At 32.9% G+C, this 22,182-nt stretch overlaps 2 protein-coding genes across 4 annotated transcripts; one reads left to right on the forward strand and one right to left on the reverse strand.

Moving 5' to 3' along the window:
• The first annotated feature begins 1,456 nt into the window (after positions 1-1,456).
• LOC8264065 (ubiquitin carboxyl-terminal hydrolase 5) lies at positions 1,457-15,477 on the forward strand. 2 transcript variants are annotated; one of them, XR_007215094.1, is made up of 16 exons: positions 1,457-1,987; positions 2,238-2,492; positions 2,854-2,998; positions 3,501-3,560; positions 3,713-3,808; positions 5,295-5,325; positions 5,444-5,724; positions 7,388-7,528; positions 7,610-7,780; positions 11,244-11,510; positions 11,584-11,732; positions 11,881-12,444; positions 12,756-13,029; positions 14,000-14,202; positions 14,312-14,361; positions 14,989-15,477. XR_007215094.1 is itself a non-coding variant. In XM_015726037.2 (14 exons), the coding sequence occupies exons 1-14, from the start codon at positions 1,845-1,847 to the stop codon at positions 14,154-14,156; spliced, it is 2,751 nt and encodes a 916-aa protein (XP_015581523.1). In that variant the 5' UTR covers positions 1,458-1,844; the 3' UTR covers positions 14,157-14,581. The 2 variants fall into 2 exon arrangements, 1 of the variants encoding a protein (XP_015581523.1); XM_015726037.2 differs by lacking the exon at positions 14,989-15,477 and having other exon boundaries at positions 1,458-1,987; positions 13,983-14,581.
• Positions 15,478-17,844: 2,367 nt separating this feature from the next.
• On the reverse strand, positions 17,845-21,621 carry LOC8264066 (inactive leucine-rich repeat receptor-like serine/threonine-protein kinase At1g60630). Of its 2 annotated transcripts, XM_048371639.1 has the most exons (3): positions 20,796-21,621; positions 18,846-20,056; positions 17,845-18,753 (listed from the first exon to the last, which is right to left on the reverse strand). In XM_048371639.1, the coding sequence occupies exons 1-3, from the start codon at positions 20,819-20,821 to the stop codon at positions 18,086-18,088; spliced, it is 1,905 nt and encodes a 634-aa protein (XP_048227596.1). In that variant the 5' UTR covers positions 20,822-21,621; the 3' UTR covers positions 17,845-18,085. The 2 variants fall into 2 exon arrangements, with proteins under 2 accessions (XP_048227596.1, XP_048227595.1); XM_048371638.1 differs by having other exon boundaries at positions 18,846-21,621.
• Between the last annotated feature and the right edge of the window lie 561 nt (positions 21,622-22,182).

Here is a 22,182-nt window from a genome sequence, read left to right on the forward strand (position 1 = left end):
TAGAGTATAAAAAAATAAAAACTATAAAACAACAAATAGAAATCTAAACATTAATACTCGATCAATAGTTTCTACAACATACAAACCCTAAGCTAATTATTATATGTTAAATCAATTAAGAATAATTATATAATAATAAACTTTAATATCTAAATTTATGTCATTATATGCATATAATTTCTAACATTAATAACATAAAAATTTGAATATAAATAAAAAAAGCTAGATAAATACCTCAGAACTACTTTTTCTCGTCTCTTTAACATCAATTTTATTCCTCTTTGAACTCCTACAAATAACCAAAAGGAAAAGCAAGAAAATCTCTCCTCCTACAAGACTTCTTTTTAGATTTATAAGAGAAGAAGAAAAAGCAATGTCTTTCTTTTTAGAATCTTATATATCTTATTTACTCTTCAAACCTTTACTATATTCCTTATTCGAAGAACTAGCAACACATTTCTTACCTATTTCATTATAATGAACTGAAATACCGTCTTTAGCAATTGGAAACTTCAATATTTTCAAGATTTGGGAAGTGCTTTTAGGTATTGGAGATTTGATTAAACAAGTGCAAACCATAATAATACTAAAAAAAACTGTCATAAAAGAACACATTCATACAAAATCAAATCACCCATGCACTGAAAGAACAATGGGAAAAAAGGAAAATTTTTTTGCAGAGCTTAGAATGAGGAAATCGTGCACAAGAATGAAAGTAATGGAAGAAGAGAATGAAAACCGTAAAAAAGAAATAAAAAATTTAAAAAATGTAAAAAAAACTGACACCGTAAAGACATAAAAGCTACAGTAAAAATAAAATATTTTTAAAAGTTACCGTATTTGTGAAATTTTCTTTAAAATTAAAAACAAAGAAATACAAATAAAAAAGTTGGCTTCTGGATCTATCTCTGAATTTATGGCGTAAACTTCTTTATAGATTCGAAAAACGTCACTCATTAGTAAAAATGTCCCAGTGAATTACCTAGGTATCCTATTTTCGCGTTAGTCTTTGTGACTAGTTAGCACGTTCCATATTAGATTGAAAAATCTTACAGTACCATAGTCACTAAAAATATTTGGGTGTGTGCCAAAAATCGCCGCCCGTATTATTTTATTTTAATAAAAAAATTATAGCCAGTACTTTTAATTTAGAAATTACAAGATTATATTTTTTATTTTAATATTTTATTTAGATTTAGAGATCCCGCATTCAAATTATTTATTATTAAATTAAAAGATTCATATGTTACTTATAACTTATATTATATACTGGTAAGAATTTATTGATGTGAAAAACTCTTATAGTACATATATAGACTAATTTATATTAGATAACAAATAGTAATTTAATACTTTATAAACATATTATATGTACTATGGTTTATTTATTTATTTTATTTTCTTGATTCGTAGTAATAATATTAATTTATTTATATTTTCTAAATACTAAAAGTACATTACTTTAATAGGAATGGATTGGGTTTGGCAAGCGTGGATACAAGAAATGTGCATGGTGTAGATCGATCTGATTTACCCGGACCAAAGCCAGGCTGGGCCTGCCCAGAGATCAAGAGTAGGAGAAATTCTGTAAACGCCTAACTGGAAACCCATATGATCGGTCGTCTCGTCGCCTTGGAACAATCGCGAAATCGGAGCTCGGAGCCCCGTGTCTGGTTTCGAACACACATGACGACTGCTGACTGATGACCCAACTCTTTTTTATTTTTCTTTAAAAGTTTGTTTTAAAGACCTTGTTTGGCTACAGTTTAGGAGCAGTTTTTAAAGCTCTAAATAGTGTTAACTTTTCCAGATCATAGAAAAAAGAAAATAGTAGATAGGAAAAGATGGGAACAGAGGTATCAATGTGCAGCAGCAATGTGAAGGCGGAGCTGACGCCAGAGGAAGAGAGAGTTTTGATTAGGGACATTGCGATTGCTGCCGAATCTAATAGCAAAGAAGGCGATTACTTCTATTTAATCACTCAGAGGTGTACCCTAATTGCTTCAATTTTCTTTTTTTTTTTTTTAAATTTGAATGTAACTTTTTTCTAGTGTAATTTTACTTATATTGCTAGAATTTGGAGAAAACAAGTTACTTCGAAAAAGATGGAATCTTGCTAAAATTCCGACTTCAATTAACAAGGCAATTTTGTGATAAAATTGGTTGCTTTTGCACTTTTATATTTCAAAGTTCATTGTGAAAGTTTAGAATGTTAACTTTGTATTGGTTCCGGGCAGATGGTGGCAACATTGGATTGAATATGTGAACCATGAGCAGCCAAATACTGCAAATGATGGTTCTTCTTCGACCGAGTATTGTGATTTGGTTGGTTCTTCAAAGAAGCCTGCTAGTATTGATAATTCCGATTTGATTTATGATGCAACCACGATAGATGATTCCCATGTGGCCGGCATTGAGGTTCATGATAGTCTATTAGAAGGCCGTGATTATGTATTGCTTCCGCAAGAAGTTTGGAAACAGTTATATTCATGGTAAGGTGCAATGAAATTTCACTAGATTCTTGGTCTTTTTCTCTTTTGCATCTGCTTTCTTTATCATAATTTGCATCCTCTGAATCCATATTAAATGAATCATTTTCGGGTGTAAGTTTGAACTTCTGGCAAGAATTGTCTAAATGAATAGAGAACTTCGATGGGAGGTTTGTATATTTGTCTTCCCTTTGCTTTCTGGGTTATAAAAGGTTATGATGTCTTACAATGACCCATGTCAGCTTGGATAAAAACTAAATGATGGAATTGCTTTTACAAATCGGGGGGGGGGAAGATATATTTTATAGTTGAATTCTAATATGGAGTATTACAGTACTGAGAATGGTGTTTGTTGGCGGTGTAGGTATGGCGGTGGCCCAACATTGGCACGTAAAGTAATCTGCTCAGGTCTTTCTCGGACAGAATTAGCTGTTGAGGTGTATCCTCTCCGTCTTCAACTGCTGGTTATGCCTAAGGGTGATCGTTCTACGATAAGAATAAGCAAGAAGGTATGAGCTTGAGAGTTGTCATCATATATACTTTGTTGAGCAACTATGTTATATCCTAAGATACTGCCATGACATGTTTGATGCTCTGTCACTGAAAATATAAAAAATTGTGCACTTGATGATTTAGATGTAATAGAATTTATTTTTTATTTCAATAGTTAATATGATAAGCATTTGATATGTGATAAGTAAAACCCTTTAAAACATTTAGCAAAGAATATCTTTTGTAGCTCTTAAGGTTGCTAGTAATGCCATCACAACTAGTAGTATTGCCAACACTCAAGCCTTTGCCTCAGTAGCTTTTGTTCAAATGATTGTAATTTTGTCATTTACTTATCAAGGTTATGATTATCAAACAGTAATAGCTATGCTTTTATTTCAAAATTCAAAACTACTCATTTTTATCGTTAAAAAGGTTTAAATTATTGTAAGCTTTGATATTAGCAAACAGTCCACAGACACATACTCTATTCACTTATCTGAAAACTTGATTAATTGGCAGGAAACGATCGGACAGCTTCACAAAAGAGCTTGTGAGATCTTTGATCTCAACTCAGAACAAGTACGGTCTCGAATTATTTCTTTCTTTTCTTTAATTTTTGTGGTTTCCTTTTATAGCATTGAAAATTGGCAGAAAGTGTGTTTTATGTTTACTGGCTTTTGGCAGCCTCATTTTCAGTATCTAAGGATCTACTTCTTCTATTGCTTTGACAGTTGCGCATTTGGGATTATTATGGCCAGCGAAAGCATGCCTTGATGAATGATATGGATAAAACACTTGATGATGCTAACATACAGATGGATCAGGATGTAAGTCTCTTGTATATCGAGCTGCTTATTTTGTTTTAGGAGTATTTCATTTGCTTAAGGAATTATTTTGTGTGCATGCAACTGGCTTCCTATTAGTATAATGTAGTTCTGCCTATTTTACATTCATATGAAAGATGCTTTTTAACAGTTGTACATGGTCCATGTTCGAATGTGTTATTTGATGCCTGAAATCATTTTCATCTTAAAAAGATGTTGAAATAGTGAAGAGAATAAATTTGTTAGGGTTGTATCTGGTTGATGGTTAATTGAAGTGAATGATGTGGGATAATCTGGATATTTGTGGTAGAAGTCTTTGTCCTCTGTATTAAGCATAATGACAACTGTCTTCTAGAAAATTTCATGTGGAAGGCTTTTAAAAGACTTTACTGTCCTTCTGAATAACAATTCTTTATCTTTCCTTTCTATATTGCTTCCAATGAAATTGACAAGCGATAGGTAATCCTTTCTTTCTATGGTATATCTTATAGCTTCTAGTAGCTATTGGTAATGGTTCCTTTAATGGGCAAGTGTCAGATGACTAATTCTAGTTTTCTAGGTCATGTAGGGGAATTTTTGATAAAAGATCATTCATCAAGGATGATGTGGGTTTGATGAAATGAATAATTGGAATTATTTAAGGATGTGAAGGACTCTTGAATCCTGATATGACTAGGAAGTGATTATTTCCTAAGTATCTTTTTGGCATGCATTTATTCCATTATCCAAAAGGACATATTAGTATTGCTCTGCATGGATTTCTTCTCTTCTTTTAACATGTATCTATGATGCTTCTCTACTAACTTTCTAATTGTTTGCTTCACGAGTACCGTGCTACATACTTTGGTATTTTCAACATTTCCTACTGCAACACAAGTCCTGCAAATAGATTATTTACAATAGAGATATCAGAAACAATCTTCTTATAATGTACTTCAATTGCTTTACAAATAGGTATTTTCATACTCAATTAAGCTGGCGATTATGGCCTCAACTCTCTGAAAAGACTTCCTTGTAATGGAAGGGGAAGGCTGTGTACATCTAGCCTTCCCTATATCATGCAACAAGGGATTGTGCACTAGGACACCTATTTTATATGAGGCTACTGATTTAAAATGGCTAGAGCACTTGTAACTGCATTGATGGCTTTTTATTACTGAGAGAAGTAGCTACTTTTATTCTTTCATATTTTTATTCTCTTGCAACATTTATAGGAGGGTTCAGAATAACTAAGTACTTAATTTGATAGAGAAAAATGATATCTCTGTAGTACATCTGTGTGAAGTGTCACTTGCATGCTTGCAGAAAAGTGGTTATATATGATATCATGAAACATAAGAACTGATCAAATTCATGTAAAGTAGCTAGTATGAAACCTTATATGCGTTGCTGTTGAGTTCCTTCAGAATCTGTGTCCTGCGTTTTATTTTCTGGTACTTTTCTCCTTTTAACCTTTTATTTTTGTTTTGTTCTACAATTATATATACAGATTCTGGTGGAGGTTCTTAACAATGTCAATGGTACTGCATTGAATGGTTGTATGAATTCTATTCTGGACAAGGGATCTACTGAGATCTACTCAGAGGAAAGCTAGTTCTGTTCTTTTAGAACCTTCTAAGTGAAGCTTATCAATTGCAGGAGGTTTATCTGCAAGCAAGGGTGGTTCTAGAAGTTGCATTGCGGAGGTGCCACAAGGCCAGAACCTGATATCTCCAGGTGGAGAGTTGGATAACACATATGGAGCTACTGGTGTCAGTACAAGGGGGTCTTCTGGTGGCCTGACTGGGCTGCAGAACCTAGGAAACACATGCTTTATGAATAGTGCAATACAATGCCTTGTTCATACTCCTGAGTTTGTTAAATACTTCCGGGAGGATTATCATCAAGAGATAAATTGGCAAAACCCCTTGGGAATGGTGGTAAGTTTGGAATACGACTGAAATCTGATGACAAGTATTTACTACATTATCTTTCCCATCTTGATTAGTATACTTCAAGGTTCTTTTTTTGCTGCAAAGTAATTTCATGATGATCATTTTCTGGATTTTCTGGTGTTTGGCTGCATAAGAAAATTGGTTAGTTGAAAATGTTTCCTGGTCAGAGGGATAAGCAAGCAATTTTCTAGGAAAGAACTGACTTCCAGTTCTCAGTACAAGAATCATGTGCATTAGTTTAGCGTTCATCATGGACTGGCACGGGCAGTCACTAAGTTGCCACTGGCCGTTGCTTCTTGTTGGCAACTACCTTCTGTAATTTTTCTCTTCAATTCAGGTTGATTAAATTCATGTAGAGAATTATGGAGTCCTCGTAGGCTTAAATATTTTCATGGTTTTCTGCAGCAATAGAAACCAGAAAGTAATTTTCAGCATTATCATCAAATAGTGAAATAATCCATTTCTTTAAAGCAAGTACTTGCCAGTGACTAATCATGTTCAGAAAAGTGAGACTGTCTGATACAGTTAATACTGATTCTGATATCAAAATCATGATTCTGTTATTTAAAACCCTGGTAAGGTTGAGGAACAAGGTGATAAAACTATAATAATTGGCTACATTTGATAATTGTCACAGATGTTTGGCTCTTTTTGGTCTTTAGGCCGTCAAAATAATATGCCTGCATTTAGAGCTGCAATATGCAAACATATAATTGGAGTTAGCAGGAATTGTACATGGGCTGCTGGAACTTTCCAGAGTCCCATGCAGACAGGGCTTAAAAAAGTATTTCTGCCTTTTAGCATGTAAACCTACATTTTGTTCAGGCCTGCTTGAGGTGTTATGGGAATATATTTTGTGAGATTGTGTTTGCAGTATCTAGAGTTAAGGGTTCGAGGGATATGACTGAAGATGTTCTGGAGTTCTTACTTCTGACTAGAGCTCAGTCTTGTAGTTTTGGACAAATTAGTAGAATAAGTCCAACCTCGATCCTTGACTTGAGTAATTTTCAAAATTGAGTGTATATTGCTGTAGATTCAATAAGCATTTTTGGATTATACACTATATATAGAGCCAGTATCCTGCAGACTAACCTTGAGGTGTGAAATTATATACAGTAAAACCTCTCTATAGTTATACTCTATATAGGAATAGCCTCTACATAGTGATAAAAAATTATGGTCCCAATTTGAGCCAATTATAAATAGGAATAAATTCTCTATTGTCATAAGTTATATATGTTTTAAGTCCCGCTTTAAAAAATATCTTTTATATATATATATATATATATATATATATATATATATATATATATATATATATATATAGTATGAAGAGATATTTACATATCTTATCTTTAGTTTCTGATCATTTCACCAAAAATATTAAATATGAAGTCCAAAAAAAAACTTTAGTACTCAAACCTCCATTAAATTATAATCTCCTCATACTTATAACTTTTATTTGTTCGCAAGTGCATGACTATAGAGAGGTTTTACTGTAACTTCTTTGAGTATAGGCCTATGTACTTGATGATTTACCAAAATTATAATTGTTGTATGCTGACATTTCTTGTGGAAAAAAGTTTGTGGCAGCTATTTGTATCACTATTGAGTTAAAATCAATTAAATTAAACTGGTCATGTTCTAGGGTGAGCTAGCAATAGCATTTGGTGAGTTACTGCGAAAGCTATGGGCACCTGGCCGAGCACCAGTTCCTCCTCGCCAATTTAAAGCCAAGCTGGCTCGTTTTGCACCTCAATTTAGTGGCTATAATCAACATGATTCTCAGGTTATCAAGTGAAATGAAGTTTTCATTAATTCTGTAGTTTCTTTGCTCTTTGCTCAGTTTGAAATATTTCCACTGTTTCAGGAGCTTCTAGCGTTTCTCCTAGATGGCCTTCATGAAGACCTGAATCGTGTCAAACATAAACCTTACATAAAGTCTAAAGATGCTGATGGTCGTCCTGATGAAGAAGTTGCTGATGAGTACTGGGCAAATCACATTGCTCGTAATGATTCAATAATAGTTGACGTTTGCCAAGTGAGTATCACGTTGATACTTTAAACTTTGTCTTCAAAACTTGACTTTTCTAACGAATTGGAATTTGGAAGTCGCAAAATACAGTGATCATCCATGATGAGTTGCTGTGTTTTGGCTTCTCAGCGTTGTGTGAAAATTGTTCACCTCTATCTCTCCCTATTCTTTGGTCAGACGTTTAGTATATTTGATTTCATAGAAGTTGAGTAGGAACCTTTTTATAATTGAGTGACATTGATGACATTATTAGAATTTACTTTACAGCTACAAACAACATTATTAGAATTTACCTTATAGCTACAGGCATACTTCACTGAATTCTTTTGGTGTTTTCAGTCAAGAAGGTATTACATAGTTTGCAACTTAGCCTAATTTAATTAGAGAATCAGTATGGTCTCTAAACATGTCATATCCTTTGCTGTTAAAGATTAATATGAGGTCACTTTAAAAGCTAAAAGTTAAGGCATATTGATTCTTTTATGTGGATCATAGATCCGAGTTTTGATGCTACTGTGTAATATGCTTTCGCTTGTTAGAATTCAGAAGTTTGGGATAAAGACAACTTTGCCTGTTGCCTGGTCCAGTGATGGAGCATTGGAACAAGGCAAATGTTTATTCCATATAATAAGAAGTTAGTGGCATCTAAAGGGGAGAGCACTTTGTCACAAGGTTGAATTCAGCAGCAGTGCACCTAACTTCTAATACATGTGAGCTCTTTTAAACCAAGTTGTTAGTCAAGTAATTCAGTTCTCACATCAACAACCTGAGTGACTGTAATGAAGGAGGAACTTCTAGCAACACCAGAAAAAGTGCATTATAATTGCATCATTATCATGTGATGGATATTTATTGGCTACATGACTTGCAACCTTTGCACCATTTTTACCACGAGCTAGAAATTATTTTGTTCGTGTTTGATGGTGGAGCCTTATTTCTTTTGGGAGGGCATTTGGTGTGATCAAGATCTTCCTTGTGCTTTCCATCATTATAGAATTTCAACTTTGAACCAAGCTCCTATCTTTTAGGTTTTTGTTCCATGGAAATAATACATTCTCCTAGGACTTCCGTTTTGTTGAAAACTCCCATTGGAAGAGAAATGCAGAACTATTTTTGCTGTTTATTCTCCAGGACTCTTTTGTTGGCGCCTAGCACATAGGAGGAGTCTTTGGATTACTCTTGTTCAATTTTCATGCATTACATTTCTTCTTTCATATGCCCTCGTGATCTGTACTCTTTCATAGTTAATGAAATTTTGGGAAAGCTAGGATGCTACATCAGGTAAAAGGTTTTCTTGTCCTTCATAAGGTAATTATTAAATGATTGTCCCAATTCACGAGACATATTGTGATTTATGTGTTCAAATATAGTGAAACTTGTTCTCCCCACATTCTGCATTATGAGAACCCTGGGGACTTTCAAAATTGTCTCTTTGTAGGAGAGTTGAGCATGCCTAGATTCCCTTGAGGCTTTTTGTTTGTTTGATTAGAAATGGAGGGTTTGGTGGTAGGTTGAAGCTAAGGCTTGCTGGACTTGTGCTTTGTTTGTAGAGTCGATGATTATTTTGATAAGGATGCATGCATCTTTAGCTACTAATTAGTTATTTTGTTGTGGGATGAATTGCTAATTTGGATTCTTTGTTAGCTTATCTTTCAAGAGCTTTCAAATTGGAGCATTCAACAATAATTCATGGCATTACTCTTCTATTTTATGTCTTTTCATGCTTTGTTTTTGTTTTTCATTATTATCTCATATTTAACATCTCACAACATCCTTGTCCCTTTTTGCTTTTACTGTGTGGAGTATTTTTTTCATCTTCACTAAAATCCAGTTTTCTTGATAAAATTTCTTTATATTCATAAAAATGGTTTCTTCGTGGAGCTTGCGGCTGAAAACAGTTGGAGTGTGTTTACTAATAGAAAACTATGTTAGTTTTCTAGAAAATTTCAAGTGAAAACAGAAAATAGAAATTTGTGTTGTGCTATTTTTCTAAAATGAAAATAAAAAACAGTTTTTCATGTTTTCAAAATCATAACTACACTTTGGAAAACAAGCTTAACATGTTTTATGTGTTTTTCTTTATATGAGAAGTCATTTGTTTTCAAATGAAACCAATGAGTTTTCACTTTATTTTTTTCCAAGTTTATAGTTAGGGCATGTTTACTTATAGATAATTTTTCTCATTTTCATTTTCTAATTTTTAAGGAAAATCATTTCATAGAGAATTTGTAATATTTAGGAAAAAGAACTTTTTATTTTCTATTTAGGTAATATTTTAAGTATAAAGGGTATGCTTGGAATAAATAAAGTGAAAACTTCTTATTTTTATTTGAAAACAAGTAACTTCTTATATGAAGAAAAACATAGAAAACATGTTAAACTTGTTTTTAAAAGTTTAGTTATAATTTGAAAAGATAAAGAATTGTTTTCTATTTTCATTTGAAATTTTTTCTAGAAAACTAACATAGTTTTTTATAAGTAAATAGGCCCTTAAAATTTTACCCAAATAGAAAATAAAAAGTTTTTATATAGTAGCAAGTAAACATGTTTACAAATTTTCTATGAAAATGAGAAGTTTTCATTTTCCTTAAAAATTGGAAAATGAAAATAGAAAAAGTTCTCTACAAGTAAACAAGCCCTCAGTTTCTTACAAATTTCAGCTGATTCTTTCTTTCGTTCTTTATATGTGGTTCTTCATTTCAATCCAAGAATTTTGGGGACTATTTTATCTTCTTTTCTATGACGCATGATGCCCTTTAAAAATTTGGGCATATCACAAAACACCCTCTTGGTATAAGAGTCCTTGATTGTTAAAGTGAGTTGAACGGTTCTTGTCTGAAGTGTATATAATTTTAACAAAAGGATAAAAGTGCTGAGGACCATTGAACCCAACTTCAGAAAAGTGAGAATCCAAGTGTATGCCTATCCAAAGGTCAAGAGCACTTTTGTATTACCCAAATCAAGCATACCTGAAATGTTTTAAATAAAAATGTCTTGTATAATGAACTTCAATAATTAATTGTTTTGTATTTTATGTGCTCTCTTTGTCAAAGCTTTAAATTTTTGCTACTCTATGAGGAGTCCACATTTATGTCCACTGAAACTGCTCTTGAATTAACTATAATAGACGGATCACCAATAGATTGACAGTTTCTGGGTTTTTAAGAAGGCTTTTAATAAGCATAGTCAGGTACAAGTGGCAAGTATTTTCATTTTGTTTTATTTCACTCTTCTTTGGTGAAGGGTTCTCTGATGGACTCCCGACCCTTGTCTCCAACAAGATTCTTAAAATTTGGTGAATTTGTTTTAACCCAAACAGTTTGCCCTTGTTAATTTGGTATGCATTTCCATAGCCATGGAGAATATCATAAGTGGTTTATATATATCTGTATCTCAATTATTTGCCTGCATACCAGCATCTGCATGATTTCTGAACCATTTCCATAACCTTCTCTTTGCTCTTTGACAGGGTCAATACAAGTCAACTTTGGTTTGCCCAGTGTGCAACAAAGTCTCCGTCACATTTGATCCTTTCATGTATCTTTCTTTGCCACTCCAATCCACTACTACACGGTCTATTACAGTGACAATTTTTACTGGTGATGGAAGCACTCTTCCATTTCCTTGTACAGTCACTGTTCCGAAGCAGGGACGTTGTAGGGACTTGATCCATGCACTTAGCAATTCTTGCTCCTTAAAGAACAATGAAGATCTTCAACTTGCCGAGGTTTATCACGTATGACTCTTGTATTAGTGGAATTTATATTCTGCATTTATTGGATTAACTTATTTAAACGTGTTGGTAACAGGTAAGAAACCATTTATTTCAAAGGTTTCTTGAAGACCCTTTAATATCTTTATCCACAATCAAAGACGATGATCATCTTGCTGCCTACAAGATTCCAAAGTCATCAAAGAAAAAACTTATACTAAGGTTGATTCATCGCCACCAAGATCGGTATGTTTTTTTTCACTTGGATTTCAAATCCTGCTCTGATTGTACACATTTTCCTTTGTTAGTTTACAGTGTGCTATCTTTATTTTTTTCCTCATTCCTCTGCACACCTGTGTCTAGTGACATTTCGTTTCTTATTTTTGTATGATAGGGAAACTAATGATACCCAAACTGCAACACGGTGGAAACCTTGTGGAATACCTCTTTTATCATCAATTCCATGTGATGATGTAATTACAAGAGGTGATGTACAGACTGTAGTTCACAAAATGCTCTCCCCTTTTCTGAGAGCTGAGAGCTTAAGACATGATGACATTGCTGATTCCAACACCTTGGTATCAGCATCAGATGAATGCCATGATAGTAGTGGCGAAGCAAGTACTGATCCTGTGTCAGATAAGGACAGTAGTAGTTCCAAGGCATTGATGTTATTAAAACTACCTCTTCAGTTGGTTGATGAAAGTGATGCATGCATTGATCTTTCAGTGGGAGAAGAGAAAGCGATTAAATTGTCCTCATCAACAACATCAATAGTAGTATATTTAGATTGGTCACAGGAACTGTTAAAGAAATATGATATGAATTACATGGAAAACTTGCCTGAAGTGCTAAAGTATGGACCTATAAATAAGAAAGCTCGTACTGAACCTCTCTCCTTGTACACCTGTCTAGAAGCTTTTCTGCGTGAAGAGCCCTTGGTACCTGAAGACATGTGGTTAGTGGTTTTCCTTTCTCTTTTTTTCTTTCTTCACACCATAAGTTACTTTGTCCAAGTGCTGACCAATCCTTGAGTGTTTTTACATTTATCTTTCGGAATTGGATACTGTAAAGCCACTTTAGTTTGTCAAAAGTTAAAAGAAAAATACATCTAATTGGAGAATGTTGCATGTTCATTATTGTCTTATTTACTGCATGCCTTTAACTTAAATTTCTTATATTGCTTATATAAGTGGACATCATTTATGAATTCTTTATTCTTCATGCAAGAATATTTCACTAAACACCTAATGAATTTATGTTATAAAGGTATTGCCCACAATGCAAAGAACGTCGGCAAGCAAGTAAAAAACTTGACTTATGGAGGCTTCCTGAAGTTTTAGTGATCCACTTGAAGAGATTCTCATATAGCAGGTCAATGAAGCATAAACTGGAAACTTTTGTCAACTTCCCCATTCATGATTTGGATTTGACAAGTTATGTAGCCAACAAGAACAGCATACGGCGTCAGCTCTATGAGCTTTATGCTTTAACCAACCATTATGGTGGCATGGGAAGTGGGCACTACACAGCACGTATCAAGGTCAGTATGAATAGAACTCATAAGTAGGTGCAGGATTCTAAAGATTGATGTGCTGTTGTGCTGAATCGGGTAGCTTTGGTGCATTCAAACTTCTTGAAGTCCTAGAGATTTTTTTTCCTTGTCTTATTACATTTTGTCATCTTCTTTTTTGTGCTTCTTTCTTTAGTAGCTCTATACTTGGCCACCTTTGTGTATTATCTAATAAACTATAATGTAAGAAAAGATAAAAGAAAAAAACACTAGCTCAACTATGATTAAATCAAAGTTCAAGAGAAGGTATTTTTGCATTGAGGTGGAACTTACAATAGTGTCGTGTTTGTGTTTTCGATAATTTTGAAGTTCTCTAAGAACTTTCAAGAATTATCCATGTGTTTTCTTCAAAATATCTCAGCCAGTTGGGTATCTACAGTTATTAAGAACTGAATGAAGAGTTGTGTCAACTCTTCGCTCAATTGATATGTTGTCTGTTTGACTATGAAATTTATGCTTGTTTATTGCTTATCAATGATTAGCATAACTGCATTAGCATTTGACATTATATTTTCTGATAGTGAATCTTTTGCTACAGTAGAAGCTAAAATGGGGTAGATTAGAACTCAATTTGTCAGTGAAAGGAAGATATTGTAATGTGGTTCGCTATTCGATGCGCATCAACTGCTTAATTTCTTCATTAAATTTCCCAAGGAACTGTTTGCAGGGATAATTTACAGTGCTGAACCTGTAGTGAATCTAGTCTTTAGATCCTGTCTAGTTGTCCACTTAAGTTCCTACTCTTCATATCGACTGAAATCCAGTCCTATAGCTCCAGTTTTCTGGCTGGCCTGCATTAAGTTATATTGCTTTGTCTAATTAGTTTGACCTTGAGGCATTGCTTGCCATCGATCAACTTGTCAACCTTTCTAGAATGTTTCATTTGCTTCTTCTTACTCTGTTACCATTTCTTTAATTTGCAGCTTCTGGATGAAAACAGGTGGTACAACTTTGATGACAGCCACATATCACTCATAAATGAAGAAGATGTGAAGTCGGCTGCTGCATATGTTCTTTTCTACCGCAGGGTAAAGGCTGATAGCGCCATTAACAATGGAGGACAGTCTGGTGAAGGTTGTTGTTCATCTCAAAAGTGAACTTCAAGAAAATTCGTTTTTCTTGACACACAGTTGCTAGAACCAGGTATTGGGTGCTCCAAATTCAACTTCGATCAAATATGTCTTAATTGATTGCCTCCCATTTAAATATGCATCAGACATTCTGAATTCAAATTGGTACTTCTCTTTGGAAGTGTTCAGCAAATGTTAATTATGACTCTACCTTGAAGAGACGAGAAGCCAGGTATCCTGTTATTTTATCATACACTAGCTTATCCGTTACCTGTCATTTTCCTTTCCCCAAAGCCAGCCTAAGTTATCCATGTTAAAATAGCAGCTATAAAATTCCTCTTATCTTATTTTTTGTTTTCTTAAAGGATTTCGGTTCAGTTACTGTTGTGCCCATTATTTAGCATGGATAAAGTTATAACATTAATTATATAACAGTTACAGCTGTTAATTAAGCTTCAATTGTCAACAAAATTTTTTTAATTATTGTTGCTTAACTTCTAAGCTAAAAGCAGTTATGTCCGCAGATCACTTGTAATTTTAAAGATGCAATGTGATTGTGCTTGCTAAAAGCTAAACCCTGGCTCACAAGACTATTCTTAAGTTGTTTTAGTGTTTCATTAAAAAGTAAGATTAAAGTGACTGCCTGTTATATGTCAGCTTGGGGGCTGGCAGGATGCAAAACCTCATTTGAGCCTGAATTATATCCTTGCTGTTTTTGAAAGGCATGATTATCAATAAGAGGATTCTTACCCAAAATACTCCAGTTGGCTGATCTGAACTCAAAACAGTTCTGTTCATTATATTCTGCTTTGTTTTATTTCCACAACCTCATTCCTGACGCTGATTCTTCTTTTAGCAGCTTGCTGTTACTATTGGTGTTGTAGGATAGTTATCTGATAATGTTATGCACTGCAATGAAGGAATTTGTGAAGGCAATTTACTAGCAACATCAGGAAAACATCCACAATGATTCTGAAGTTTAATTCTTAGGGCGCATTGCCTTCCAGGCAGTAATGACTGTTACTATATTATTTGTAGGCCGTGATGCTTTCTGGGCTGGAATTTTGTGTACTAATTTAACATGGAAGAGAGGAGTCAATAGGACTTGTAGTAGGACCATTAATCTTTGTTTTGTATTATTATCAGTATCACCTTTTTCTTTCTCCCTTTTGATCTTTAGGAATTCACATCCCTCTTCTTTAGGATATGGAGGAACAGACGCATACCTCCTACCTCATAACATTATTTAATAGGAATCAGCCTGTCAAATTGGTTGCACGTTGTCTGATACTGCGTTTGTGCTGAAAGAGGATTATGAGCTCATCTTATCCTATAATTTGTCTGATTAGTCATGCTGTTCAAGCGAAATATATGGTGCTTGTGTTCTGTTAGGAGGACCAGTTCAGGATTCCTAGTTTGATCTGCCAACTTTCTGCATTTCTTGGGCGAAAATGTCACCTGGAAACCACTTCTTTTCCTGTACGATATTGGACATTCCTGTTTTGTACACAAGGAGCTAAACAATGAAGGGCATCAACTGTCTGCAGCATAATAGTTGCAATTACAGGGTCGGGGCATCTATATTGAATTACAATGGATCTGTATGACAGTCACCGCCAAAGTGGAAGACTATGAAGAAAGAAACATTTAACTGTTCTCATTTCCAATCTCAATCATTCCCCTCACTCCCAAGGACTTCTCTTGTAGTGGCTACCTAAAAACTTACGTTAAAAACATCATTAAAAGAAAACGGAATTAGTAAAGCAACAAGATAAAAATGAATAGAAATTCATTGGGTTGCCTTCCAGTAAACACTTTTACAGTCTCTAGTTTGACTTTTGCTCTAACTTTGGTTTTCTTTAAAGTGTTATATGTATATTAATCTAGAGAAGATTTTTACTCGGGTCGATCTTGTACAATGAACCACATCAAGTGATTGCAGCATAATAATTGCACACAGGGCTCAGGTCATTACATTGACGACTTGCAATGGCCTGACATGCACGAAGGCAAATGGAACATTTGATATCTTAGGTCCCAACATCAGCCGTAATATTTGCCTTCATTCGAGCTGACTTCCTAATATATATGGGTGGTTTTCTGGCGTCACATGACACCACCGCTGACATAATTTACTCCTTAATAGTACTAACTGGGCCATTATTTGGTATTCCATGATGACAGGTGGTAAATTTCACCCTTATCTTTTTGTCCATCTTAATCCATTCTTATTATATATATATATATACACACTTAATAAAATAGATATATGGGTTGTAAAAGAGTATTAGGAAAATTACCCTTATTTGTATGAGTTGGGTTAAATTTTATATGAATATCTACTAATTAACTTTCTCATCAAATTGTTTTGAATTATTTACGAAAATCTTCTTTTTAAAGGTCCAATAATATTTTTACGAAAATCTACTAATTAACTAAAATTTTAAATAAATATCTTTTCAAATTAAAATATTAAATTGTGAAGCAAGGTAACCTATATTTCAAAAAAAAGAAAAGAAAAAATAAATAAACTAACAAATATTTGGACCATCATACTTGCTTATTTTTGCCATTTTCAAAATTCATAAATTTTGAAGAAATTTTTTTAGTCATAGTATCTTTTGGAAAATCTATTCCATATAACAAAAGGTGGCAAAAATTAAAAAAATTAAATCAATTGGAACCGAACATCAGTGGCTCTGTTAAATAGAAAATAAAATTCTAAAAATATTTAATTAATAAAATACAGAAAGTTTAAATTCCAATACATGTGAAACTTAAGAAGTTTCAATTTGACAACATAAAAACTACTCTCTTTATTCTTAAATAAGTCCACTTAAAACTAATGCACAAGGATTAAAAAATAAATTAAATTATTTCAATTATAATTAAAAATAATCTTATATGAACAAAATATGAATTTATTAAAATACATAAAATTTCTATAAAATTCTTTCTCACTTTATTGAATTTTTCTTTTCCTACTCTATTAATACTTTCTCTCACAATGAATACAAATCAAATTATAAAAAAAGTAATTAATAATATTCTATTAGTTGCTTAAAATAACACTTAATTTAAAATAAAAAATTTTCTTTAAAACGATAGTTATTTCAAAATGGAGAAAATAATATACTATAATTTATAAAGGAGATGAGTGGTTAAATAGTTCAATTAAATTCATCAAATTTTAATTTAAAAATGTGGAAATAAGACAGATTTGTTGTATAAAGTTTTTTTAATAAATTTATCATGTTTGTCCTTTATAGAAATACACGTATATATCTTGACACATAATCGATATTAATTGCATCTTAAAAAGTAGAATATTAATTACATTTTAATATTTTATTAATTAATAAATTAATTTTCTAATTTTAGAAAATATTATCTTAAATTATATTTTAATATTATACTTAATACTAAATTATTTTTTAATTATATAATAAATTTTTAATTTAAAAGATAGTAATATCAATTGCATTGATAGTATTAATTCATATAATACTAAAATCAATTAATAAATATTTCTCAAATAATTTTATATTATTACACTAATAAATTTTTAAAATTTTAACAAAATTAAGAATAATATTTAAAAATAGTTAGTTTGCTATTATTTTTAAATATTATTAATTAATGTTAAATATTAAGAATTTTATTAAATTATATTTATTAATTATTTTATATCGAAATAATAATAACGGTCTTGCAATGAACAGACTAGTTTTATTAATTATTTAAATTAAAAAAAATCATAATAAAAAAAGACAACATATTTCTAGAAATAGCTACGACTATACGAAATAATGCTACCTTAAATAGAAAAATAAATTGCTACAAATGAAATGAATAGCATTTGTTTATCATCTAAAGATGTCATAAATTGATCCAAATTCATCTATATTTGATGTCTTATTATTACGATTTCCGTGGTGCAACGGTGAGGAATTTTCTCATCTTTCATTACCAATTATACCTGATGCACTTGTTGACAAAGATTCATCAGTCAACGATTGATCGAAAGATGACAGGTCTTCTTCCTCGGAATCAGCATCCCTGATATTATTCAACTCTTTCACTACTTGTGTCATTTCAGGACGTTTTTCAGGGGACTTTTCGCAGCAGCGGATTGCAACTTGCAGTAGTTTTAGCATTCCAGGAGCTGAATTTCTTTGCACTGATATCTCAATGTCGAATATCTCAGCTGTCCATTCTTCCCTGACTGCTCTGTGAACCCAACTGCAGATATCCACTCCAGTAGTTCCAGGTGGAGCTGAGTGAGCTGATACTCTTCCTGTCAGGAGTTCTAAAAGAAGGCAGCCATAACTCCAAACATCAGATTTTCTAGTAACCTTCTTGGAAGTATGATATTCAGGCGATTTATAGGAAGCCATACGGTTGGAAGCAATAGTAAGTGCTATCAGTGAAGTCAGACCATGGTCTGAAACAAGAACCATTTCGTTTTCATCCAGAAGAACATTTGATGATTTCAGGTTCCCATGTGGGACGATGCTTTGTGACTTGTTGAGGTGAAGGTATTCCAGTGCTCTTGCTACTCCTCGAGCAACTGATAACCTTGCATTCCATCTAAATGGGATCCTGTCATTGTTGCCTCTTCCACCTTTATTGTCAATTAGTTCAGAATACAGTCACAGACAATCCAAACAAAGATGCATAGAAAAATAAACAAGAAGATGCAAGAAAATAAAATACCATGAATGCGGTTAAAGACGTTTCCTTTCTCTGCAAATCTGTAGACCATCAACTTCTCCTCCTTGGAATAGTAATAGGCAAGAAGGGGAAGCAGATTCGGGTGCTTCTGATCCGCAATTATATTCGAATGCTTCCTGAATTCCTCACTAGTTAATGGTTTCAAATCCCTTAAACGCTTGACAACAACTGCTGGCATCCCTTCCATCATTGCCTTATAAGTATTTCCAAAAACCCCTTTGCCTAATCCTTCAGCAGAAGCTTTTAGAAGATCATTCAGTTTGAATTTTACATTCTCCTGCAAGAATATCAGGTTTCCTTTCTCTTCTCCTTCTACAACAGCTTCCTTTCCATGTGCATATATGGCCGCCACATTCATACTTCTATTTTGCTCAGTCTCGAAATCATCGTAATCTTCATCTGCCGACTGCTTCTGCTCTCTTTCTTCTGTGCCATGTTTCTTCAATATTTTCTTAAGCTTTCTAGCCTTTCTGAAGTAAAGAATGAAGAGCAAAATCACGGCGAGTAGACCAGCAACATCAAAAAGTAAGAACACAGTTCCCAGTTTATTAGGCTTGGAAGAACTATCTTTTTCAGGTTCAGAAGGAGCTGTAGTGTTACTATCAGCTGTGTCATTTAGATTATTGCAGGCAGTGTTTGTGGGTGGACCGCACAACTCAGAATTACTAGAATAAAAACCAAAGCTAAATGATTGCAAAATTGGAGTTTTTGGGATCTCACCCTGAAGATTGTTGTTAGAAACATCAAAAACTCTCAAGCTAGACTGGTTAAATTCTGGGATAGAACCTGTCAGGTTATTATCTTGAAGCTGCAATGACTCCAAGGAAACAAGACTAAGCAGCGAACGCGAAATTGGACCCTGAAACTTGTTGCCTGACAAATTGATTTCTCTCATTTTTGCATTCGAAGAGAAATTCATTACTTCTCCTGAGATTGAATTGTTCTTGAAGCTCAGGATAGTCAGTTCAGTGAAGACAGAAAATGCATCAGAACGGACTGTACCTGTTAAGCCCATATCTTCCAAAAAAATTCCACTAACTTTACCGTTGGCACATATAATTCCATACCACTGAGTAGGATACCGACGAGGGCACTGAGAGCCACTCCAATTAACATTCAGAAAAGGGTCATTGAAATTAGCCTTAAGAGCATAAAGGGCATCTCTTTCTAATTGAAGTTGAGCTTTAATAGGACTGCAGCGAAATGAACAAAGTAGTATCATCAGAAAAAAGAAATATCTGAGAATTGAAAGAAAACCCATTTTGTAAATTGAAGTGAAAATTTCATCTGTTGATTTGTTTGCCAAGAATTTTCAACAAGTAATAATGGGTTTTGAAAACTTGGTGGAATCGACAGATATTCTAACAAAAAATGCTTTTGACAAAAAAAAAAATAACAAAAAATGCCTATTACAGCTAATGTTCTTTGTGGTAGACAAAAACAAGGAAGTTGTTAACTTTCTCTGATGGTTCCTTGTGCTATGAATCCTATGCATGTTATTTGACATCGTTGGATAAATTTTATATATCTATATATATACATATAGTCAACCTGAAACTTTCATAGCAATATTCACCATCTCAATCATTTTGTAAATTTGAACTCCAGACTTCACAGTCTTTTTCGCACTCAAAACTTCACAAAAGCGAATCTTATACTAATTAATTGCACCCAATTGGTGCAATCAAATATTTGATCAATCAAATACTTTCTTTCTTCTTCTTTTTTTTCTTTTTAAAATTTATGTTATTACTTGGTGGTACTTATTTGCCAAAATATATTAAGATGGAATGTCTTAGCCAAATTGAGAATGAAGGGAATGGTTAGAGTTGTAATTGTTTATTAAGATAGTATAATTTATAGCTCATTCCCACTCCCTTCATCAAATTGTTGGAACTTTAGGCAACAAGGCCCATAAATATGTCCACCCACCTTAATAATGGAAAACCCAACTTCATGTCTTCCTTTGCTATAGGTTCTATAATTTTTGATGCTGAGTTTCTCTTGTCAAATTTGAAATAGGATTACATCTTCTCCTTAGAAGTTCACCAAATTAGTCCATGACAAACCATTCAATGTCAGGTCATGCAGTAGGGATGCTGTCTCTTAGCTGGACCAAACAAGACCCAACAATAATTAAGGAAAATAGAGGATCTCTTAATATTATTATTTAATATATTATATTATCTATTTATTGGATACAATTATAATAAATTAAATATTATTTTTTTCTACAAAAATTAGGACATTATTATTCATAAACCATAAAAAAATTCAATTCTCAATTCACATTAAATAAAAGAATATATAAAAAAGAAATAATCATTTTGATTCTCATTCTTTTTTTCATTTTTATCTATTGCCAACCTTGAATCACACTAAACCAAACAAAATATAAAAGAACATAGTTATTTCCATTCTTCCTTTTCTTTTTTTTCTTTTTAATTTCTATTATCATTTCTACTGGATTTGAATCCAAACAGATTTTATGGAGAATAGGTGCAACAGCAATAATAAGGTCATTGCCAAAATGCATTATTCATAACATCTCCATAAAACTTGACAATACAAAATAAACACCAAAAGAACTAATACAGTGAACTTCCTGGCCCTTGGAGTGGTAATAAGAACACAAGATTTTAGCATTCACATTGACACATTTATATGGTTCAAAAATAAAATGTAAATAGTAAAATTAAAAAATATTAAAATAAAATGTAATTAATAAAAAGTAAAAAAATAAAAAAATAAAATTTTAAAATAAAATTTAAAAAAATTTTAATACTATAAAATATATTGACAAATTAATATAAAATTTCTAAATAAATTTTATTTATTTTTCTAAAAATTTAAATTAATTATATTTAATTTTATATAATTTAACTATATAACTTAACCTTTAAAGCATATAAATTTTATAAATTTTATCAACATCAATCAAATGTTTGAATATGTTTGAATCAAGGTCCACCGACCGAACCCAGGATTAACATTCAGATGGACCGAACCGAACCAAGGATTGATATTCGGATAGAGCATGCGAAGGTTCAAGGTCCACCGACCAAACCCAGGATTAACATTCAGATGGACCGAACCGAACCAAGGATTGATATTCGGATGGAGCATGCGAAGGTTCAAGTAGACCTACCTTACAAAGGATTATTTGATATTAAAGTAGAGCGAACCAAGGATCATGTAAGCGACCAACCAAATAACAGACAACAGCATAAACTGAAACAGCTAAAATTTATCTTCTGTGGGAAGGGCCAAAACAGCTCTTATATCAGGCATCAGACAGAAGATGTGGCCCTGAAATAAG

Source organism: Ricinus communis, chromosome 3 (assembly GCF_019578655.1).
Source record: "Ricinus communis isolate WT05 ecotype wild-type chromosome 3, ASM1957865v1, whole genome shotgun sequence".
Lineage (NCBI taxonomy): Eukaryota > Viridiplantae > Streptophyta > Magnoliopsida > Malpighiales > Euphorbiaceae > Ricinus > Ricinus communis.